This window comes from Molothrus aeneus, chromosome 10 (assembly GCF_037042795.1).
Source record: "Molothrus aeneus isolate 106 chromosome 10, BPBGC_Maene_1.0, whole genome shotgun sequence".
Lineage (NCBI taxonomy): Eukaryota > Metazoa > Chordata > Aves > Passeriformes > Icteridae > Molothrus > Molothrus aeneus.
Genome location: NC_089655.1, coordinates 15330261 through 15354850, shown reverse-complemented (window position 1 = coordinate 15354850; position 24590 = coordinate 15330261). Strand labels below are relative to the sequence as shown.

General features: G+C 42.9%; 1 protein-coding gene across 3 annotated transcripts in view; it reads left to right on the top strand.

The window, feature by feature from the left end:
* Window positions 1-24590, top strand: part of LPP (LIM domain containing preferred translocation partner in lipoma) — a 318878-nt gene that overhangs the window by 232323 nt on the left and 61965 nt on the right. For all 3 annotated transcript variants that reach the window (XM_066556527.1, XM_066556528.1, XM_066556526.1), the window contains exon 9: window positions 16300-16423. In XM_066556527.1, the coding sequence (XP_066412624.1) occupies window positions 16300-16423 (124 nt within the window). The remainder of the gene's footprint in view (window positions 1-16299; window positions 16424-24590) is intronic.

Genomic DNA, 24590 nt, shown 5'->3' with positions numbered 1-24590 from the left:
AGTTGGTTGTGAATATTAAGGGCCATTAGCAGAGCAAGTACAGAGCAGTGCAAAATGTGACTGAGCACATGTGCTGTGCTGTAGTCTGCAGTGTTCTGTGTTGTACCAGTTTTGATGAGATTTGAAAAATTACAAGTGAAAACATACTCTTCCTTTATTATCCACTATTATTAGAACCATATGGCTTGAACTGAAGAGTAAAGTGTGTCTGACATGTATCAACTTAGCATGTGTCTGCAGGTGAATATAGTTTTTGAAATGTAGATTAAAGGGGAAATGAAGGTGGGATAGTAGCATTCACACAATTTCTCTAGGAGATGCTGGCACTATTTCTCATTTTTAAGGTCTTTCTCCAGGGTCTCTGGAGGATGACACAGAGGTGCAAGGCAATTTCTTGATAGGAATGCTGAAATACAGACATGCATTTGCATTCAGCTTTTTGTAGTCCCTCATAAAATGAGACTCAACCTTGTTTGTGGAGAGGTTGACACGTGATACATAACATGACTCTATGGAAGATATTTGCATATTGGTGTGCTGCTGCTGTGCTGCTGAGCAAAGTTCATGATGAGACCTTGACCATCCTTGCCTGCTTGTCATGAGATAAGAGATCATGCTGTCACACTGAGTAAGAGGCTCTGTTCTTAGGAAGAAACATAAATCCTCCCATCTCAAAGCAGTCTAATTACAAATTTCCTGGAGTGAAGAAGAAATTAGCCTTTTGACAAAATATTTAGTATTTTATTGGTTTACATTTCTTGGATTTTTTCACTCCATTATCAGGTGATAGTTCTTCTCAAAGATGCAACCCTGCAATGGGTAGAAATTGCAGCTCCTTCTGCCCTGGGGATCATGTGGGTTTCCTTTTCTCCAAAGAGTGTTATGAGTACAAGCATTGTGGACACCCCAGATTTGAGGTGTGCTGTTACTAGGAGAATGAAATGCTCCTTCCTCTGTCTCCAGAATTAACATGTCTAATAGGTCAAACACATACTTTATTTTATTCCTTCTTGGGATAAAGGAGTTTGTTAAGCAATCTCTCAAAATCTTCCAAATCTTTTCTCTCTTGTTTTTTCTTAGTTACACAAGCTTGTTAGGTGTCTCATCTCTGCTGCTTTTAGGTTTTAATTAAGTCCCTGTTGGTATTGAAGGATGTCCAGGCCTGCAGCCTCAGTGTGTGAGTACAAGTCTGGGGAACCAGCCACTGCTCTGCTGTCCCACTATCTCCTCATGCAGACAGGGATTCCAGGCAGCATCCTGGATGAATTATATCCCACTTCCTATTGGCATATTTCACCCAGCTGCCATCACAGAAGAGCCTCATTGATCCAACAGCAGCCACCACTAGGCTAGCATCAACGAGTAGCTAAAAATAATGCAGAGTGGAAAAAAACACCTAACATCTAAATATAAATCTCTAATGCCTCAGTAGGGAGCATTGCATTTCCTAGTCATTCAGTCAAATTGTTTAAAGATTGATTAATACTGGAAAGCCTTATGTTTCCACCTTGGTCACTGATCTCTCCTTCTCCCAGCTCTTTTTTAAGAAGGCAGAAATTTCTTTTCCCTTCCCTCCCTTTTCTCTGGTAGCTCTTCCTTTGCTTGTGTACCCTTTTCCATAAGCCCTGCTGGCCACTGGAGCTGTGGGAGCCCCATGCAGTGCCCAGCCACATTTACAGAACTGTGCTGGCTCCTGCAGCCACCTTCCAAGGAGGAGCATGTTAGGGGAAGCGAAGGGGTCCAGGGGACACAGTGTGACACTCAGGGCACCAGTCTTGCCATCTGCAAGCTGACACAGCTCTCACAAACTCAGCTTGTTGAGTTGTGCCACCTGGGCTTGCCACCCACCCTTAACCGTCGCACAGGTGGAATGAAGTAACACACAGACATGGAGAAAATGGAGAATGGATTTTTTTCCCGACCCGTCAGCTGGCTGCCTTTGAAAATCAAAGGCTAGAGCGATTTCTTTCCTCGGGAACACATGCCAAGCAATCGTGCTCCATTGTTGCTGGCAGATTTGTTTTTGCACACTTCAGACAGGAAGAGTGGCACTCTCAGGGCGAAGATGCTGGCACAGTGCGAGCGAGATGGGAAGAGGGGAAAGAGCCAGTGAGGAGATCTGCAGGGCTTTGCCACGTTCCCTAGCAACCTGCGCCCCCAGAACCGCTTCCAGTGGCTCCTCTTCATCAGCGCAGCTGCATCGCTGTGCGAGCCGCGCCGTGGTCTGGCTGCCGCTATTTTGGGTGTAAAACACCAAGCGTGTGATTGCAGCGCTGTCATGGGCATAAGGGCTTTGGATTGCTCTCTTGCACAGATGGGAGCAATTCACAAGGAGCGCTGGGAAAGTGACTTTCTGTTCTTGCTTGAATGTTGTCTGGTACCAGCTAGTAAATACCGTCTTGTGGCATAAAGACTTTGTGATGAGTAGGTTAGATAGCTCCCCTACCATTTGTTTTCCCCAGAAGGTGGTATTGCAGGGAGAGCTGGCATCAGTGTTTCTGGAGTAACTTCTTTCCTTCAATCCACTGCGGACACACGTGGGTTTTTGCACAACAGACATGTGGAGTGTTTTGCAGTCTGGGGCACCTACGATGATTTTCTGAATGCTTTTTGCCTGCCATTTCCATGCTCCTGGCCAGACTCACTGCATCCTGTCTAGCTTCTGGGAGGTTTTAATAGAGATTCAGCACCGAGTGCCAGATGGGCATTCCTGAGGACTAGGACAAAAGAAGCCGGCTGTTTGTCTAACACAAATATTTACTGCCCATACAGTGGGTGCTCTGAATGTGCTGCCTCGTGCAGCTGGAGTCAAAGCTGGAGATACAGCATTTTGGAGATGGTAAAAGCAGGGCAGGGCCTGCTTAGGACCCAGCTTCTTTGTCTTACTATTGCTGAACAAACTTTCCTTGATTTAGTGTTTGGAACAAAACCACCAAGTAACTTAACACTGCATATGAGCTTCCTTTCCTGTAAGCAGCTTCAGCCCTGAAGATGATCCATAGGGCTTTCAGCTGGCTTTGCTCAACTCCGTTGCAGAATATGTCACAACTGCTATCACAATCACAGAAGCATAAACAGTAAAGCTGGAACAGACTTGAAGATCTGTCTGCTGCTCAGAGACAGGATCAACTCTGCCTAAGCTATTCTTCACAAATATTTGTTTGTTCCTACTCTGAAAAGCCTCAGTGATGGAAATCACAGACTCTCCCCAGGCAATCCCTTCCAGCACTTTGTTGGCCTCACTTTCTCATCCTCTGTGTTGCAAACCCTCTAAAGTGTGTGAGTGATTTTCAGATGAGGGTCAGAGGGAGGGGGCCTGAATCTCTTATTTAACAGTGTAAAACTAATGCAGAAGGGCAGAAAGGGAGCATGGAGAGAATACAATGTATAGAGAGAAAGAAGAGGAAGGACTCTGTAAAGTGTTTGATGTTCTCAACTGTTTTTCTAGACATGCTGTTGAAATTTGCATGGCTCTTAGAACAAGTGTAGATGAGGAAGGAGGTAGAGGAGGCATGCTTCCTCTGAAAATCCTCTATAAGAGGGAGACAGCTCCTTAAAAGGAGCCAGGAGAGAGGAGGCCCTGAAAAACATGTTAGCTTGAACTGGGAGTTGGTAACAGGAGTCCATGAAAGCCACTCTGACACGTCCCCCACAGATGGGGACAGAGACTTCTAACTTAATTTTTTAAGTGAACCCTGGAGTGTCACCTGCAAGGAAGCTGGCTTCAATCACCCATTTCCTCAGAGAATGGGGTCTTTGTCTGCGGTGTTCACTCTTGGTCTGGCAGTCTGGAAGCCAGTTTTCTCCCTGTGTCACTTGTTCTGTGAGAGACAAATGCAGCTGAGGGCTCAGGGGGCTGCAGTGAGTCTGGTCTAGGTTTGGCCAGCCTTGTTGACTCAAATAGTGCCTCTCAACCAGCCAGTGTACACCTGATTACATTGCTCACTTTGGTATGTTGAGCTAGATTCTCCACTGCTGTGTAAATCAGTGAGTTCCCCGGAGCGACTCTGATTTGCACCATCTGAATGTCTAGCCCATCCTTTTCAAGTAAATTCAGCAAAATTTTATATGTATATACACCTTTGTTTTTCCCCTTCAGCCTTTTGTCAGTCAACCTGCATCTTCTAAGTCATTAAAATACAGGAGGCTGCTGCTGTTGGGGCTGAACAGCACAAGAAAATGGTTCATGGACAAAGTGATCTTTCCTATACATCAATATGGTCCAGGCCCAGTGTTGTGTCCAGCCACAGCCCTCAGCCTCCTCAGCTCTAATTGCACATGCCACCACCTCTGCCAGTTCACTCCGTTCTCCACAAAGTACTGCTCAACCAATTAGTGAGATAAGCCTGTCTTCAGCCCAGGATGGATGTGGACAGCCTTCTTAGCTACATCTCTGTACATGGAGGAATGTTTTGACAACTAAACATGGGTCTTGTTGAGCTGTCAGTTTGACTCACTCTCCCAAGTGTCTCATTTATTGAGCCATCAGGCTCTTCCTGACCTCCTCAGAGTCAGTCCCAGCCTCATACAAAAGATGGCACAGAAATACAGCTTGAACGTGGCCTTCTGAACAGGGTGAGTTTCTTAAAGCATTTGATGCCTTGAACAGTGTAGATCATTAGGTCTGTATGTCAGTACAGTGGCTGTGCCCTCAGGATGACAGCAGCCTTAGAGGCTGCAGCTGGGTAAGTTAGATTCCCTTCCTTAGTGCATAGCCTGGTTTGGCTGCCAAGATCCTGGGGCTTTTTGAGAGGCTTATGGGAAAGCAGAGGATGAGGAAAAGTCGTAGAAAAGCTCTGAATCTGGGGAATCCCATACTCCCTTCTGTCTCCAGCGCCAAGCAGAATTCCTTCTCCTTGCCCTTTATTCCATAGGTATTCGTGTAGCACACAGCACAATCCCCACAGCACAAGCCCCTGTGCATTTACCATCTTAAGCATCATGGCCATAAAAGTAATTTTCTGTTTGGCTGGAAAGCATGCCTGTGACAAATGTAGGACCACACACTACATGTGGCAGGGGAACTAGAAAGAAGGATTGTGTGACATTGAAACTCCATATACAACTTCCAGGAAGGAATCAAAAGTGACACTGAGGGTGTAGTGCTCTACCTTGGGTGTCTATGGTCCCATCAAAAACACACACACACACTCACACACAGATGTGTGTGTCTGGAAGCATCTGACCAATCCCATAGACTGAAACTGCGGGGTTTTGTTAGCATTGGATAGTTCTTGTAGAAAGGAAATTATTCAGTAAAATCAGCTGACACTGATACCTCTCCTTTGGTCTTGCTTTCCTGCTTGTTCCCTGCTCTGAGGGTGCTATTGCCTTCCATTTCATATAGCTCCTTTGCACATAGGTCTTCCCTAAGCCACTCTCCCTGTGGCTGGTGCATATCTTCATGTGCCCTCTCTGCATGGACTCTTGCCAGCTATGGAAGCTCCTAGCCAGGCTGTACTTTGTTCTCCATCCTCTCTGCCTCATTCCATCCTCCCCTTTGATGCTAGGCTCTGGCTCAAATCACTTACTGCATGCTGCCTTCTGAGTGGTTTTCCCTCTTCCTAGCAGCACTTCTCTCTTGCCTTTTTAAATTGCTGAACTAAGGTAGTTCTGCCTTTTTTAAAATCTGTATTTGTGTTGCTAAATGCTAATTTGCTCTTTCCCCTGCCTCCCTCCCCATGTTGCCAGAGCCCTCATTCCGGATCTGACCTTCACCTCTCTGCTCCTGGGGCTCTTCCCCTCCAAGGGCCATCACCTGCCCTCTGCACAAGCAGGATTCATAGCATCCACAACAGGACTAGAACAGCCAAATCACTCCTGTTCCAGCAGGTTGAAAGGAAAAGGTTGAAGCCCTTTGAATATTGAATAGCCATGGTGAAACTTCCTGCAGCATTTTTTGATAGCACATAATCCCTGCTGCTTTGGCTCCCTGCCATGATTTGGCCACCAGTTGTGATGTGCGGGGTCTTCATCCTGCAGTGCTCTCTGAGGAAAAATCATTCCTCTTGCTGCCCTTTTCTCAGCTCCCCTCTCGAGTGATTGTGGGAAATTCCTGAGCAGGTACAGTTTTTCAAGGGAGACTTGGAGCTTTTATTTGAGTAATACTTTACTGCCCTGGACTCTATTACAGGAGAATTATGACTTTGTTGAGAAATTTCTACTGCTGTGAGCCAAATGAGAGATCATTTTTGTAAGTACATTGGATGAAATAAATTATAATCTAGATGGCGGGCATTTACCCTGGCCTTTTTCCTCCAAGTGCAGTATAGAATTTGGCACTGCTTTGTTCTGAAAATATTATTTCTGATTATCTGAGGTAATTGATAGTGAAACATGTGCAAGTCTCTTCTAAAGCAGCAGTGCTTAGGCTATCAAGATGACACTCACTTGAGGCTGCAGCCCTTCACTCTTTCCTTCTCCTTTTCTTGTGTATTACTCCCTCTGCTCCTGATGGCACTGTTTAATTTCACCATCTCTCTCCTTACTGCCAGTGTGTCCTGTCCTCTGCCTGATGTTGTTTAGCACCACAGTACCACCTGCAAGTGCAGGTAATGCCTTGTTGGTGCAGCTGCACTTCCCAGACTCTCCTGTGAGCAAGCAGCACCAGGTCTGTGAGCAAACTGCCTGCTTCTGGTAGGGACCTCCATCTAACAGAAGGTGAAGGGTTCTCTAAGTGTTTAATCACCAGTGATGACCTGACTGGTGATGACTCCAGCCTGGTAATTTTGTGAAGAGGCTCTTGTCCTTGTTTGGGCTGGAGATAGATAGGCCAGGCTTGGTGGTGGCAGTGTGGTCTGCTCAACACTGATGGGCCAGGTGATTGGTCCTCATGAATTAAATAACATGTGTTTGCAAATGGTACTTGACGTGACGTTAGAAGACTGAGCTGAGATCCAGGTGACCTACAGATACCTGCAGAGGGCTCTTCATGAGAATTAGTTGTTTTAAGTGCAGGAAAGCTTCAGTCTCTTAAAGGTCAATAAAGCAATTCAGCAACAAAACTATCCATATAGAGGGTATAAAATATAGAGATGTTTTAATTGAAGTAGAGATGAGGTGAACTCTGATCTTTACTGCTTACATATTGTGTTGAGCTGTGTCAGTATCCTTTAAATAATCTTCTCTACAGTCTTTCACCACAAGACCTGGAGGTGCAAGCAAATGAGGTATCCCTCTGACTTCGATGAGTAGCAATCTTCTCATTATCATTTGCAAGTTCTCTTTTCTCTTGCATCACTGGAAAAGGTGTCACTTTGAAAATTTTTTGTCACCCTTGAAGCACACCTTGGCTGAGAGGTGAGCACAATAAGATGGCCTGAACAGAATCCAGATGTGTCTTAAATTTCTGACCCCTTTTCCCTGACAGACTTAAAGTGAAATGAAGGGTCATACTCAATGCCTATGCTCTCTGACATGTTTGGAGCTCCCTATCTTCTTTCCAAAAGAACTTGTGCCCATTTTGTTAAAAGGAGTTGGCACCCTCCAGTAACCTCTTCAAGAAACATAGCCTGTGCAAAGTTAAAGGAAAAACAGGAAAGCTCTTAGAATGAAAGCAGCTACACATTAGGAAAAGAGAACAGGCGATTCTGGGATTGGAACATGAATAAAACGGAGAAGTCTCCCAGTTGTGAAACAGGGAAGAAGCTTCTGAGTCCAGCAGGAATGTAATTTGCTTTTGCCACATTATTATTTCCTCAAATATTATTCTTATCACTTTTATTTATACAAGACCACTGAGGGCATGTTGGGAGACCAGTGTTTGTTTTGAAGATGTTATAATCTTAAAAGACAAAATCTAGACAGATGTGAGTGAAAGGAGGCACAATCTTGGCTAGTAAAGGTAATTATTAATAGTCATGATTTGTATTCATTCAGCATCTTTCATTCAAGGATCTCAAAGCATTTTGTAATGAAGAGTTCATTGAGCCTCTCAAACTCTCTTGAGACAGCCAAGCATTATGAACACCATTTGTAACAGCAGGGTGCAGGATCAGACTGGTTAAGAATATTGCTGGGGATAAAGCTCAGGAATCCTACCCTCCAATGCTATGGATGTTGAACCAAGCACCTGCTCCAGTCTGAGAAGCCTTTTTTTTTTTACTGTAATTTATATATATAATCTTTTAATGTTAAGCAAAATATGTAGTCTTCATTTAAGTCATTGGTGTCCTGGGAAGTGTAATGGCCCATGTCACAGTTGACTAAAAGTGAGACTACAGATAGTGGGTTAAACACACTTGGTTAACCATTTGTTTGCTGTTACAGTTTTCACAAGAAAAAACCTTATATTAAAACCTGTCTTGGTGATGGAAAGTGATGTGATTTTAGGTTTCTTTGTGTATTAAAACAGAAACACAATTTGCATATTTTAAGTATCTTTTCTAGCCTATTCAGGCTTCTGGCAAGAAAGCTATATTTAAACTGTTAATACACTATGAATGCAAGTTTCACATGCAAAATTAGTACCATTAAAATGGTGAGATTTATTTTTCTTTTGAAACAAGTGATGCCATGGTACTTCTGTTTTTGTTACCTGCTAAGGCCCCGCAGCTGGGGCCACCTGTTTTTTCACTGGGTGCCGAAGCTGAACTGCAGGGCAGATGGTGCTGGTGCTGAGCACCAGGTCCAGCCCCAGGTCTGGGGGTGAGTGGTGGTCAGGCAGTGCTGGGGAGCTCCTGGGGCACTGCAGGTGCCATGCCAGCCGTGTGCGTGAGCCCATCACACTGTGTCACCCCTCAGTGTCTGTGGAAACCGTTCAGCTCTGCCTTTATGAAGGGCTGTGAAAGTGAAAAACTTAAGAAAGGGCAAAGCTCAATTATTTGGATTTTAAGTGTGCTTTCGGAAGGGTAGGCTTTGGAGAGAAGGTGGTGCTGGAGGGGTAGGCTTTGGAGGGAAGGTGCTTCTGGAAGGATAGGCTTTGGAGAGAAGGTTGTGCTGGAAGGATAGGCTTTGGAGAGAAGGTGGTTCTGGAAGGATAGGCTTTGGAGGGAAGGTGGTGCTGGAAGGATAGGCTTTGGAGGGAAGGTGGTGCTGGAGGGGTAGGCTTTGGAGAGAAGGTGGTTCTGGAAGGGTAGGCTTTGGGAGAGAAGGTGGTGCTGGAAGGGTAGGCTTTGGAGAGAAGGTGCTTCTTTCAGTCATTTCATTGTGGCAATGAATTATCGGAGTGAGTTGAGTACACATCTCTTTTAATCAGTATGAATATTGAAGCATTTCTATTTTCATTAGGTTTGTCTCTGTGCTTGTCCTATTAGATGGGAATGTGGCTTGGTTGGTGGTGAGATGGTGAGCCCTTGGAGTGCCAATCACTGCCACTGGAGCCCCCCACACCTTGATGTCTTTCAGTAGTGCCACCTTGGACTGGCACAAGGGAGCTCTGTACAGGTCTTGGGGCTCATCACCTGCCCAAACAAGGAGTCCTATATGCACCGTGCACCCAGAATCTATAGCCAAGATGTCAAGAAGTGAATTCAAACTCTTGTACAGCAGTTTGCTGTGCAGCTCGGGATCAAAGCAGTGAGACTGTTATCTCCTATGGAAGCTTATGGCTCCTACTCTGAAATGCAGATTTTGACCTGTTGATAGCAGTAAATATAATGCTTAATTAATTAGTGTTTTGAAGGCCATCTTGGAAGCCCCCAGTATTATGATGGGAAGAGGAGGGGAGTTGAGAAGCAGCCTGTAGGGTCTTTACTGCTGGTGATGATCCTTGGGAGTAAGGGAATGCTTGACTCTGAGCCCAGAGAGATGTGGCAAGGCAAGCAGCTTGGAGCAGAATAAAGCCTTTGATCTTGAAACAAATAGACGAGTAAGCATAGGACGCCCTGATATAATTTTATGGAGCAGACTGAGCTCTTCCAGCCAAAAACATAGGGCTAAAATGGTTCAGTCTCTTTATTTGCATAGGGGTATAATAATGGTGCCTCATTCTCTCTCTCAGTAGACCCATCCAGCTGTTCCTTGAGTTCTTGGCTTTTTTTTAAAGTGCCTAAAATGTCTATTACCAAAATAAGTGGGGTTAATGGAAAAACACAAAAAAAAACCAGCCTGCTCCCCTTTTCATATGAGATAAGCCTTGACAAGTAAAGCATATTTGTGTAATGATAGGGCCAAGAGGCCCCAGGCAAGATCAGGCACTGCTGCATTTGTTTCTGTATATACATTTAAGCACCAATGGGACATTAAAATGTAGTATTTTATATGTGAAATATAGCTTAAATCTGCTGTTTCCTGAGATAACATGTAAAATATTTATTACTTGGAGAACCAGCCACTGCTTTGTATTTTATAATGAGAAATAGTCAATGTTGCTCCATAAAAATCTTGCACATCTGCTGTTACCTCTGAACATATAAACAGTCCATAGTGTCCAGCAGAAGCAAGGACTTGCCAGAATAGCAATGGAAGGTGTCATTTAACACAGTCATGCTCAGTGCAGAAGCCAGAAGCAGATGGTGGTGTTTACAGAGTATCCAGTTTTTATAATACCTAGAAAAAATAACCAGCCCTTCCAGATTCAAAACATTAATGAGAATATGAAGAGTAGCAAGAAAAGCTACTTAGGCTGTTTACATATAATAGCATAAAACAATCCAAGGACAAAACAGTGATGTTCTTTTGTTACCATGCTTGATGGTTAATAAAACACTCTGTCTCTGTGTAGTCACTTATGTCGTAGAAGCTTGAACAGCTCCACAGCACTGATTAATTAAGACAGAAGTATTGCTAAACCCATTTTACCGAGTAATTAGGGTGCATGTATGGTGAGCCTGTTTAATTCAGTATCAGTACACAAAGACCAAGATTTTGGGTTTGTGACTGTAAGCTAAAAGCTCTGCTCTGGTGAGTCAAAATAGACATCTGTATGAGCAGCCAAAAGTCCAGGAAAGGTCTCAATTCTATCATGATTTTGCATTCTGGCTCTACTGTCTTTTAAAACTATCAAGATACCTTCCCTTACTACCTGTCTGCATCCCAGTTTTGCAGTGTTAAAAAAAAGAGACAATTGTGCAAAATTGCCGGCTGTGGACTTAAAACAGAGGAAAATACTTTTATTGTTATTATTACTCAAATTCTGTGTAGCTTAATGCCACAAGAGATCACTGAAACTAAGAGCTTAGCAGGATTAGGACAGGCAATGTGCATGGATAGTTAAGTGAGGATACAGTTGCAATAATGAAGTTTAAAAATAAAGAAAAATATCCTCTAGAGCTTTGAAGCAGTTACAAAACTGTCCTATTTCAAAGCCAGGCAATGTTAAACAAATGAGGGCTCTGCTGGCAGAACTGCACGTTCTGGATTGCTGGTTTGCTGTGGGGGGGCAGGGCAGGTAGGCAGCCAGGGAATCAGTGGCTTGTTCCACTCTGGCATGTCCCAGAAGAGCCCTCTCTCCTGGCAGCCCAACACTTGAAATTTTGGTCTTCTGGTGTGGGCTGGAGGGCACTGGCTGTCAGTGGATATCTCCTCATGCGGGGCAGTTTCTTCAGAGGATCTTGATGAGCTGTCCTCTGACCAGGAATAAACCCAGGAATGTGCGTGCTGCAAGGATCCCAGGCAGAATCCTCTTTTCAGGAATCTTTATGTACTCTGGCAGCTGTAGCCTTTCACTGGGAAAATAAATCAAGAATTAAAATATTTTTTCTAATGCATCTCCTCTGTAAGAGTTGGCCTTAATTATAAACTGAATTACAGCTGTAGGCAGTCTTGATACTTCCTTGGGAGCACAACTCATGAGAGATGTGGCACTATGCTGGATTTCTTGCTCTGAAAATTTGTGATTGCTTTGGATAGTCAATAAATTCTTAAAAAATGTGGTCTTTGTCAAACCATTGAACAAAAAATTATGCTGCAATACTATTTAACTGACGATTAGTTTTGGTGAGTGAAATGAAAGGACTAACTTTATGCAGTTGAAACAGGAGGAAAAAAGTGAAGAGAAAGTAGATATCAGTGAAAGATGTTTCTGGCTGCTTTTCAATTCCAAATTCAGCTAATTCTACCTTCTGAAAAGAAGATAATTTCCACGTTTCTGTAACTAGGAACACGTAATTGAAGTTATTTTCCCCCAGAGAGAAGAAGCTGCTTCTACAATGTTTGCAAATGGACAAGAAAAATGACCACATACAGTGTGTTCTGAATGATGGTGCACTCATCACAGCATCATCTTCAGATGTCCTTGCAGATTTTGCAGTGCAGTTTTTACCCATATGGGTAAATGTTTATGTGGGGATGAGGAAGGTTCTTGTTGGCAAATGCACCACACTGACTGCAGAGCTCCTGTTTTTGGGCAGCCCTTACATTTGAGACAGGTCTGGAGTAGAAAACATGTGCCAGGGAAGCACTGAAGCAAGTATCAGCTTTGCGTACCAAAATAATTATGCAGTGATTCCACACGACTGCTTCTTTTGACCTGGCTTTTCAGGAACTGAACTTTAATAAGGAAGATGAGCCAGATGTTGTTGCAGCATTTTGATAGTGGCACAAGCAATTAGCTCACTTCCTTTGTAGCATGAAGATACTTTCTGCTACAGGGCTTAACCCTGGAAGTGCTGGTGTTTTCCTTAACATCCCAACTAAGTATGCAAGACAGTGTTTATTTAGGAATGCTTTTGCATCTGCACAAGATATGCAATCCTCTTGTCTTCCTGAGCTTGCTCCTGCAATCTTCTCTTCCTGAAGTTGCTTGGTGTTTGATCTCAGTAGCAAAGGAGGCACTCAGATGCCTGTGCTTCCAAAGCATGGTTCCTCCTGCCAGCTTTTTACTGGGCTCTTTTCCATTTTCGTGTGTCAGTTTATCATCCCTGATGCTTCTGTGATTAGCCAGACAGAGTGGTGCTTTGGGTCTGCAAGTCAATGCAGTCCCTTTCTTTGAGCTGTGTCTAGCTAAGAATGTGGGTATTTGTGTGCATTGAGGTGTGTGCATGGGGAAAAGAGAATGCATGAAGTTAGTTAACTGGTAGATCAGACAGCAAACTGAATTTCTAGACAGCCCTGATTATTGTACAGATCAGGAGAAAATAGAGGAAGTTTAATATAAACAACAACACCACAACTGTGTTTTGTAAGGAAAGCCAGAGTTATATTTTTACCTTGACTTAACAAAGGAGGAGGAAGGAAACTGTTTTGCTGAAACAAGTATTTTATATTGGACTAAGGATACACTTTCCTCTCTATGTTTGCGTGTGTGCATGTCCCAGCAAACAGCATGTTCATATGCATGAAATGCATTTTCCTGGAGGCACGTAGTCAGCATGTGCCATGGGAGGAGGAAAAAAGATATGCCTAGCACTACTTAAAGGCTGGTCAAAAAGGCATAGCATTTTAGTCAAAATAAGTCCAAGTGTCTCGTAACATTGTGGTTGGTATTTGTTATTTCTGCTGACATTGGGTACTGGATAGGAAATCTGCCTGGTATGGAAAAGTGCAATGTAGATAAAATATGAGAGCAGCCTATTTATTGTATGTATGAGGCAGTGTGGCCTCCAAAACCAGAGAGAGTCAGACAATACTGAAAATCTTCAGGTTTTGGTCTTTAATTTTAAAGGGCCTAATCCAAGCCCTTATGAATTAGTTATGGAGGGCTCCCCAGTTGGGAGTTATGGGAAGCCAGCATGGAAATGAGGGAGAGGCTTCACCCACCCCCTGCCAAAGCCTGGCTGTGGTAGCCTGCAGGTGTAGTGGCTTTGGGTTGCAGAGTGTTCAGTGTAGGTCTGCAATGCCAGGTACAGCCCCAGTGTGTGAGGCTGGAAAGTGTAGGGCTCCCAGCAGCCTGGATGCAGGATTCGTCTTTGCCTTAGAGCCCATGTGTGATACTGAGCAAATCGCTTCAGCTCCATGTATCTCACTGCCCTTTTCTGTGAACAGACTGTGGCTTGTGCCTTCTGTTCTTGTCCATTTATATTGCAGGGCCCAAGGGTAAAGGCAGTGTTTCAAATGATGTGTGGAGAGAGCCCAGCAGAAGAGGCTGGTGATGACTAATGGGAAATACAGGGATGGGGGCCATCATCAGCTTCAGACCATGTTGTCTTCTCCATGCAAAGTCTGGGAAAGGAGTCTCTGTTGATGGAATGACAGAGGTCATTCTTTTCTGCATGGAAGCTGAAATAGGTACAATACCTGGAATAGAACCTTAAGAAGCTTGGATTGATTTCTCAAGCTAATAAATCCTTGGCTGCACTTGCTGTGTTAAAATATATGTTCAGGAAAGATTCATGATCGGCTCTTAGGACCAAGAGAGCAAAGGGAAAAAAACAGGTTGTTCCAAGATTAAATGTCTTACATTTGACAACGTTAATTGACTTATTAATAAACTTTTTTTTTTTCAGTAGTTGTAGACTAGCCCTTCTAAAAAAACCACAAAGCTCTGGCCAAGGGAGTCTGGGTGTTATGGGTCAAATACCTGCTTCTAGAACTTCTAGTCATGTGAATGGCCTTATCCACACCAAAATTATGTATCCCACAGAGATGACACTTAAATGACTTAGAAGGCAAATGCAGGTCACCATACTGCCTGCCTCCCCATGTGCACAAGTAAGTTGTGGTAACCCAAACACATCAGCATGGTTGCATTTGTACAAAAAAGTTTACTGCTCTGTATGTGGATGTTCAGCATTTCCAGATGCTCAAGACAACTGCTAGGCAACTAGAATTCCTGGAGAAATGCACAAAATCCTTAAATGTTGTTCAGAAAAAAATTCATAAGCAAAAAAAAAGAAAACATCTGTGGGAAAACCTGAATGTATGTTATGTCCAATCTATGTTCTCAGTCAGGGAGGCTGAATGTGTGGCAAACAGGCCTTGCACAGCCCTTCAAGGAAATTCATCCAGCCTGGGGCTTATTCCAGGTACACTTTTTTCCCTAGGGGACCATGCCACCCCTCTGCCTCGTGAACTGCTGCTACTCTGCTACAGAGTGGGTTTTGGGCAGGCAGTGGGTGCAGCTGCTGCATTGAGTATGTGTGCACAGCAAATCCAGCCCTTCTAGGGGGCACAGGCCCCTGCTGAGGCCAACAAGTGAGAAGGGTGATGGTGCAGCTTAGCATGGACCCTAGAAAAGGAATTATGATGGGGTGAGGAACATGCAGGTGTTTGGGTTTTGGGAGTGGGTGATTGAAGTATTATCACAAAGTGCCATTCTGAGACCTTCTCTGCATTGATTGATGTCTCATTTCAAATCTCCTTCTTGCCTGAAGGAAAAAAGCATGGAAGTATATAGTTAATTCTCTTGAAGTGCAGTGCTTTAAAGCTGCTGTTCTCTGTTGAACATCACTGGCTCAATAAAGATTCATCATGTCAGATGTAGTCCCTAGAAGTGGTCAATGTATTGTTTCTCCAGTGATTTTACATTTTCTTGCCATTTAAGTAGTTATGGAGCATGGAAAAATGTTTCCTTGTTTAATATCAAGGGTCCAATCCTTGATGTAGGCAGCAATTAATCAATAAAATCACTTGCTTTACTGAAATTATGTGTTTGATAAATAAATTAGTTTTCATATGCAAGTCTTTCAAGAAAGCAGTGCACACAAGGAGAGCTGGTGTCAGCATTTTTTTAGTCCTGAGATGACTGAGTTCCTCCTTATGGACACCAAACTTAGCTTCTTCTAAGAAACTTCTAGGCACAAGACTATTTCTGTGCTTCTCAAAATATGCCATACTTTTGGTGTTTTCCAGGGAGAAGACTCTCTTAGACAGGCTGCAAATACTGTATGCAACTGTTAGCTTATGAAGGCCAAGAGATCTCAGGTTCTACACACATATTAAAACCTTTGTATCTCTAGTACCAAAAATCTGTGGACCAGCACCTGATCTCACTAAAGTTAACAGCAGGATTTGTGTCGAAACAAACAAGAAGAGAACATAACTAGCAGCTTGGGATTATCTGTCTTTTTCCATATACTCTACCACGAGAGAATTATCATTTATGTTGTGTTGTTAAGTGATGGGAACTTTTACCAAGTCTGAACTTAAATGCTTCCAAAACCTTTTTCAGTTTTGGAGAACATTTGTATCAAGTTATTCTTGGAATAATCTTCTTTTTTATTATTATGTGCTACCCAGTAGACATCTAATTATGAGGCACAGGATATTTCCCATTCTAGGAGGATATATAGTACTTAACTGGATGTTCTTCAGAGTCCATTTTCATTACATTAAGTAAGGTGTTTACTTGCTTGAATCCCTTGTGTCTTAAAAAAATTCAACACTAAATGAAGAATTAAGTTCAACACTGAGCAGCCAATATAGCCCCTTACTGTGTGAATGCTTTTATACCACATCACAGGCTGTTCTTTTTTTTTTCAGAGTGGGTATCCAAGCTCTGGACCTACATCAAGCACTCCTGCCTTCAGACCTGAGGATGAGCTGGAACACCTGACCAAGAAAATGCTGTATGACATGGAGAATCCTCCGTCTGATGAGTATTTTGGTGAGCCATGTCACAAGTGTTTGTCGTCCTCTTCTGTATTTACTGGGTTCAGTAATGGGAGGCCTGACAACTGCACTGGTAATGTAGTGACACTCGTTTTGATGGATGTGCTTTCCATGCTTGGGCTGGAAGTGTAATCATCCATAGGAATTCCTCTGTAATTTCAGCATAAATCTCATGCTCACTCACTGTATGTTTATAGTCTTACTGGATATAAAGTTGAATTTTTCAGTGTCTGGTTCATTTTCACACCATCTGTCCCCAGCTTCCAGGCTACCAGTCTGAATTCAGGTGCAGTCGCTGTCGTGCCTCCCTGCCCCATCCCTTCTCATTGCAGCTGCAAAAAAATCTGGCAGTGTAAATGTGTTCTGCTTCCAAGGCATGGATTTTCATTTTCTGTGTGCTGGCACAGATTAAAAGGAAATCCATTTTGAGTCAATCAGGTTGGTTATACATGGGGACCCAGAATTGGGTCCAACAAATACAAGTAAGACAAATCTGGACTGATTGGTTCATAACAGTGTCATCTTCCTTACCTGGAAAAAGATATGCATCTAATTTCCTTCTTAACTGGTATAGAGTATAATTATCTTAGGTACCTATAGGTGTAGAATTATATCTTCCCTTTATGAAACATAGGTGGTAGGACCTCTGAAGTCTGCATTGAAATCAAAGAGTCTTGGGCACTCGATGATGGTGAGATCAATGGCTCTGCCTGTGTGCTTAGTTTCTTACAGGCTTGGGTAATAATGTTATTATGAAACAAACTCTCTAGTTTGTACAGTTAAAGACTGGGGCAGGCCATTCATTTTGTGTTCTTTATATTCCTTTATTTCAACATTTCTTAAAAATTCATTTAGATTGCCCCCAGATCTATTGCTATAGAGTTTGGTTGGACTGAAACATTTCTGGCTCAAAGAAGCTTTCGTGATCTGGTTTAATCAGAAAGTGCGCAGGAACACAGTTTCACTAACAAGCAAGGATCTTGCAGTGGCAAAGGATCTGATAATATGAGAAGATTAAGATGTTCCCATCAAACAAATATTGCCCTTGTAGGTGGGGTTAGTATCAGTCCCAATTCTCTATCAGTACCTTCTACCTTCTGTGGCTGCACCCTAATAATCAAAATGTCTTCTCTGTAAACACTGATAGTCATCAGTATTGATGATTATCACAAATCTGAGGTGTGAGCAGGAATGGCTAACTGAATAGAAAATAGCCAGGGAGCATTTTCTGTGTTTCTGCCTTTGACTCTGTCCATAGCCATTTGGGTTCACTCTCTGATGTTTTAAACATGAAACTACAAGCAAATAAACATAACATGTATTTAGCCATTAGCTGGGCAGGAAAGAGGGGGAAACTTTTTTCCTGCTCTCTTCAGGCAAATGGCTGAAGCCCTGGAGCATGAGATCTGATTACAGCAATTTTCTTAAAGTAGAACTCTGTGGCGGGAGTTGGTTGATGGACCAAAGCCCATTCCATTTTCCTTTTTGCCCAAGAAAGTAGGCAGATAAACAAAGAAGATTCACAGGCTCAAGGTCAGAAAGGACCTTGCCATTATACTGCCCAATGTCCTACTCTCAGTTTCTCCCAGGAACATGATTGAATCATGACTTTAAAAAAAAAAAGGATCTAATCTTATCTTAAAAACTTCAAGCAATGGTGAGTCAACCACCTACCCTGATAAGCTGTTCTAGTGATTAATTTTCCTCACAGCTCGAAAATTGCTTCCTGAAGTGAAGTTTTAGTTTTGTTTACCACTTGTATTTATGAAGCTGCAAAGCTCAGATTTTGCAGACTAATATTGTATGACTAAGATTGCTCTGCTCTGTTGGAGAGGGTGGTACATCAAAGTTTCCTCATCCAAAAGGGATGCATAGCTGAAAGGGTGGGAACATAAAGTCTCTCAGGTCATCAATTTGGCTATCAGATCAGACCAATGTCAGACCAATGCCATGCCATTAGCTCTTAATTCAGCAGGAGACAAGAAAATGGAAAGGAGGCTTCAGAACACTCTGAAGTTTTGCCAGTGTTATTTATATAAACAGTAGCATAATCAAAGATGGAATAATCATGCATGATGCATGGTGGAAAAATCAAACAACCTTAGTCCTACCCTGGGCAGGTCATGTGTAATTACCAGCTGCACCTGATTGATCTTCTGATTGCACTGTGTGCCACTGAAGTTCATCTCTGAGGTGATGTCCAGCCCTGGCATTCCTGATGTGCCAAAGAACCATGTGTTGGGCTGGACATCTCCTCAGCTCCCTGAGCATGCTGTGCCCCATACAGCCTTCTGGGAGCTTTTCTGTCTAACAAAACACAGAATGCTGGAGCACAACTGCTTTTTATGCTTAGGTACAGTTGATGCCTGAAGAGGCTGACCTGGAACAGAGGCTAGACAGAGTAAAAGGAATAAAGTAGGTGTTTATTAAAAGGCCTTCAAAGAATACAGCTTGGGCAGTACCAGAGCCCAGCTGTGGTTCTCTCCAAGATGGACCCAAGATGGATGCAAAATGGTCAACCAGTCACAAGTTTTCACACTTTTATAAGTTTTGGTTCATTTACATATTGGGGTCAATTGTCAATTAAAGCTTCAGGTTATGAAGTCCCATCCTCCCAGATTGCTCTCCTCAATTCACTGTTGTTTATCCTTCTTGACAGCAGTGTCCTTGGTTCTCAGGCTGGGAAAGAATTGTTTTGTCTGACTAAACTGTGAAGAAAACTGGCTAACACTTAATATAAAGTTTAGAGTCACACACTAAGGCAGTGCAGAATTGAAAAAATATGAAAGCTAAAACTTAAGGCATCACAGTGAAAGAGGTAGGCTGTTCTCATCTTCCTAGTTTTGCTCCAGCCCAGGCTCCTCCCTGGGTCTCTGGAGTCACAGTTGGTGAAGCTCTCTGATATGGCAGTGCAGGCCGGGAGTTTTGTACTAATTCTGGCTATGTCAGAACTAAATACTCATCTCTGCTTGAGCTGTCAGCCAGTGCCTTCAGTAACTTCATGCTCATGTGGAAAGAACAAATTAAGTGTGGGAGGGAAAAAGAGTCTTTCAACTTTGGTTAACTGTCTCAACCAATATCTCTGCCCTTGTTCTTTAGTTGTTTAGCATGGTAGTGTGGACTGTACAGGATTCATATGGCACATTGATCAAGTAATCCGAAGAAGGACAAATGGGCAGAGACATTGACTCTGATTTGCATTAAATATCTTATGCCTGAGGTCTAAATGCCATGGTAATTGTAGCATACCACATAGCTGTCAGCTAATCACTTTTATTAGTTTGAATTTAGAAAACTGGATTTCAGCATATTAAAAGTTGGTTAAGAGCAGATAGGTTTTGAATTGAAGAATCTAATTAACCTTGCTAGAAAGCTGCAAGGCGTTATATTAAGTCATGAAAATAATTTGTTGGAATAATTACATTTGAACTGTCAGGCTGGAGAAAGGTCATTTTACTTGGTCTGCCCACACTCTGGGATCTTCTGTGTAACGAACTTCCTTCTGCAAGTTTATTCACTGTATCTCTGGTTTTCAGTCAAGCCATCTTGGTTCTGTAGTCAGCAGAATCTGCCCAGCAGTGGGCAGGGTGAAGGCTCCTTTGGAAGGAAGAGGAGTACTAGTCACTCAAGTTGTCTCTTTGCCCTGGAAATTCTGTCAGATCCAGTGAGCTGAGCTGAGGAGCTGGGCAGCCAGCAGTTCCATCCAGTCTGTGCTTACTGAACCTCTCTGCAGCTTCCCAGGTGGAAACCACTGAAAGTGATTTCAGAGTTGGGGGAACAGTTCTAGGCAGGGATTGCTCACCCAAGCACTCACAGCTGGCAGCAGGGCATGGATCACACTGTCCTCCTGGGGAGCCTGGGCGTGTGGTGGGAGCCAGGAGCAGCATGCTGGAGATGCTTGGAAGCAGCAAGATCACAGCTGGCAGCTTTGTCTTTCCAGGACTTACCACAGCAGCACAATCCAGTCGCTGGGAAATCCTCTAGCTGCCATTGGCAAGGCAATGCTTAAGTATGGAAATATCACTAGGCATAAGAATTTTTTTTAAATTCTTGTGAATTTTTAGGAGTTAAACGTGTATATTGGGTATTCTGCCTAACTTTTGTTAAGACCAAACTACTATAATAAGTCTAAGCACTCCAATCCTTGGTGTATGTCTCCTCCAACCTCCTTGCAGATTCTGGAGTAACTTGTGGAGTGACTACTCCTGGGAAGTCCTTGGCAGATCAGCAAATTAAAGTCTTTTGAGTCTAAGCTGCTCTTCCTTCTTTACTGCTGATTAAGTTGCTGATCTGTGGTAGTTGGCTGTCTTTAATCAAATCCCTTTTTATTAGAAAGGATTCCCAAATGTCTTATGCTCTGTGCAATAGGGATAGTTTCTCTCTATCACAGCCCTTCCTGTTGATAAATGTGCTATTATAGACAGGCATGTCTGATTTGTTTGGAAAAAATAATACCTAGTGGAGTGGAAATTGGGTAAGGTTGAAGGAGGAGAAATGGATACTTATAGGAGATTAAAATGAAACTATCAAAATTGTTTGTTGGCCGCCATGGGAAATTACAGCCCTTGATTCTGCATTTTAAAAACCCCAACCAAATACACACACACACAGATCACAACTGTTCTGGACCACTGTTTCAAGTCTTATAGAAAGAAATTACTTCTGGCAGCTTATCAGTCTCTATCACCATGCAGACTGCTGATTAAGACTGGAAAAGTGCCATTGGGGCCCCTCATCTCCTGTTGCCTTCTGGACCATGTCCCAGCTGAGTCACTCCCCACAGCAGTTTCCCTGACTGGTGGGAAGAAACTCTCACTGGTATTTTACCATAAATGCTCAGAGCTACCAAAGGAACCACCAACTTCATGTATTGAATAATGTAGCAGTCTCCTTTTGTAGTTCCAGCATGCTGTAGGGATGCATGGGGAGAAAAGAGATGCCAAAATCATCCTGTGGGAAATACTCATTTTATGCAGTAAAGGAATCATGATTTAAGTTTGAGCTGATAATTCAGGAGATACAGGTTTTTTATGTGTATTTTCTGTGTACTCCGGCTTTGATGATGGGAGAGATGGTGCAGAATTGGATTGAAGAACAAGGCCAAGGAATAGGAGGCTTGACTTTCTTTTCTACTTCTCATCTTGACATCTTGACCTGTGGCAGATTGTTTTACCTTTTCAAACTTATTTTTTTCCTTTTTCACCAAATTTGCTGGAGATAATTAGCAGCAGCAGTCATATGTGCATCCCCATGGAGAAGCCTTGACTCAGGCTTCATCTCCAGTGGTTCTTTGAGATGTCATGTCACAGTTAAGATTAAAGAATGATAAGTGACACCAGTATTGAATCTGCCAAGGCTCTGCCAACCTTTCCCATCACTGGCTTTGCATCTCCATTTGGCTTCCATTCATAAGCTAAAATTCCTTCAATAGGACCAGAGACCTGGTATCCAAACAGTGTTGAATGTGTTCCCTAATTTTACTTCTTGAGGATCAGGACAAGGGTTAGGAGGTAGCAGTCCAAGTCAGGTTTGGGAGCAAGTGAGGTGGAGTCGTAGGAGGTTCAGCTGAGGAGACACACTGGATGGTCCAGGTATGACTTCCTTTGGTTCATGCTGTCTTTGTCCCTTTGGCATGGCTCTGAGCACTGTACAGTTCTAGAGGCTCTAAATTGAACATGATATGTGCTGCATTTCAGTCTTGGTCAGGCATATCAGCAGCCTCTAAAAGGCAGAAGTAGCCACTTGGTTTCATCTGAAGTTTTACCAGAAAAAGAAACTGAAAGTTGTCATATCTTGCCCGTACTCTTAGATCTGTTCTGAAAAGGTTATCATTAAAAGAAGCATATTATTATTACAAGAGCATAATTACACTGTAATTTTGCCATGTAATGTGATGTGTCTTTTGTCTAAAGGCAGGGGTCCTGGTGCAAGATGGTGTCTGTCCTCATTTGAACAACATCTGGGTCAGAAAATAGTAGGTTAGACTTTCAACAACTGATGAGCTGACAGTCATTTTCTCTTATGTAACCGCTCACAAAAGCAGGAAGAACAGACATATAATGGGGACCCTTTTCTCCATTGTCATTCAAGTAATTTTTTTTAATGTTCAAGCCATATTCCAGCGTTTGCACACAGGCTACAAAGCCTGGGAGCACCCTCTGCTCAGGGAGGTCACGGTGCAGCACCATCAACATCCAGCGGCCCTGTTGTGGCCTGCCGCAAGGGGAGTCACCCTCCCTCTGCTCCCCAGGGGCTTTAATTATCTTGGTAAATGGCTTTCAGAGCCGGTTTCTTCAGTCTCACTTCTGTCAATACTTGCCACCCTCGTCTAGCTTCTTTTCAGGGAGTCCTCTGCCTGCTGGCATCCTTGCACAGCAAGGTAGAGCAAATTTATAAGAGTAATCTCAATGCAACCTAGATGGTGAATTTTAGCCCACAATTTCAAAGTAAGAAGAGAAAAAGAGTAAGCCAGTGAGTAGTTGGAGAGCAAAATATACCATATCTACATGCACTTACCTCCAGCCATGAAAAAGGGCAAGAGGCTTTGAGCTGATCTAAGTTGCTTCTCAAGCATTTGAAAGACTGGAAATGGATGCAAAAGTTCGATTCTTCCTGATGTTGATCCTATCCACATCTTACTCTGTATTAATCCTGGGAAACATACTTTATGAAGCTAAGCACCTAGATCTTTTTATGCCAGGTATCTTAGCCTTATAAAGGCTTGAGTGCACATCTTTTACATGAAGATCCAGCAGATGTAGCAGTCAGGAATCAGAGAAGGTTGCACTTCCCTAAGTTCTGAGCACCTGGTACCCAGATGGGCCAGGAGACAAGAGGCTTACCTTCTGTTTTCCTCTGCTAATCCACACAAGAGTGGTCAAGACTTTGCATCATGAGTGTTTCTGAAGCACAGTCTCTTCAGAGACCACCACTGCTTCACAGATGGGATCTAAATCTTGAATCAAAACCACAATTACCCTTTGTTACTGTAGGTCATAAAATCCCAGCTGGAACAGGTAGCAAGCAGCATGACTTTTTCTGTGTTTTTATTTCCCTGGTTTAGCTTGAATCGCTGGCAGTCAACATAGACATACTCTTAATTTTAAACAGAACTTATTTTTGATGCAGAGGTTATTTAATGAAGAATAAGTTCAGAATTCTGGAGTAGCACTGAATCAAAGGGATTCCCATGATCATCTGTATGCTGTGAAAGAGAGTTGGGTTTCAGGCCATGAATGAAATTAGTTTTGTCCTGAAAGTTAGTAAATAAAAACTGATAATTTCCTGCTGTCTTCTGAGAGGAATGAAATGTGATAATGAAATTCAGAGATGTGTCTTTCTAAAGTACAGCTGTATTCTATATGATTTTTCAGCATGTTTAAAAATTAACATAGCCATGAAAAAAGAAATCCATGAGGGTAGTGGATACTTCTTTCATTGTGAGAGGGTCCTTAGTGTGCTAGGACCTGTACAGATGGATAGGAAAGCTCATCTTCCAGAAAAACCTTTGAACAATGATGAGGCTATTAGCCAACTCCCCATATTTAACAGTCCTACATGGAAACAACCTAAATACTTCTACCTTAATTTGACAATTCAAAGACAATCCAGCTTATTCATTATGAACTTACAAAGTCAAGTAAAGTCTCTGTGGACTGAAAGGGCTGAAAATTTGATAGTGAGCCATCAAGTCTTCAGCTGCAGTTCATTAGTCTGTAGCTGGCTCAGATCATTAAGCAAAAACAGGACCTACCTGATGGCTATTTCCTGCTCCTCATGAAATGAGCTGGCTGGTCTCTGGGGGTTCTCTGTGGGGATATCATCACCTGATTAAAATTGTGGCAGCTGGAGGATCCCTCGTTGGGGATCTCCTTGCTGAGGCCGGGGGCAGGAGATGGACTGTTAGTCTAGGACATACAGGATGGAGAAGGTTGGTTCTCCTGTTTTATGGAGATGAGTGATACCAGGAGTTTCCTCCATCTGGGATATCATAAACTCTAAATTCTCACAGGTATTTTGAGAGGGAGTGTGTGTATGCATGTTTCTATGAATGAGTGAGAATGTTTTCCTGGACTGTAATATTATAGGAATAATTTTCACTTCAGATAGGGTTTTGGAGTGTTTAAAGCCTCAAGACATTCTTTTGTCATGACTTGTAGCTA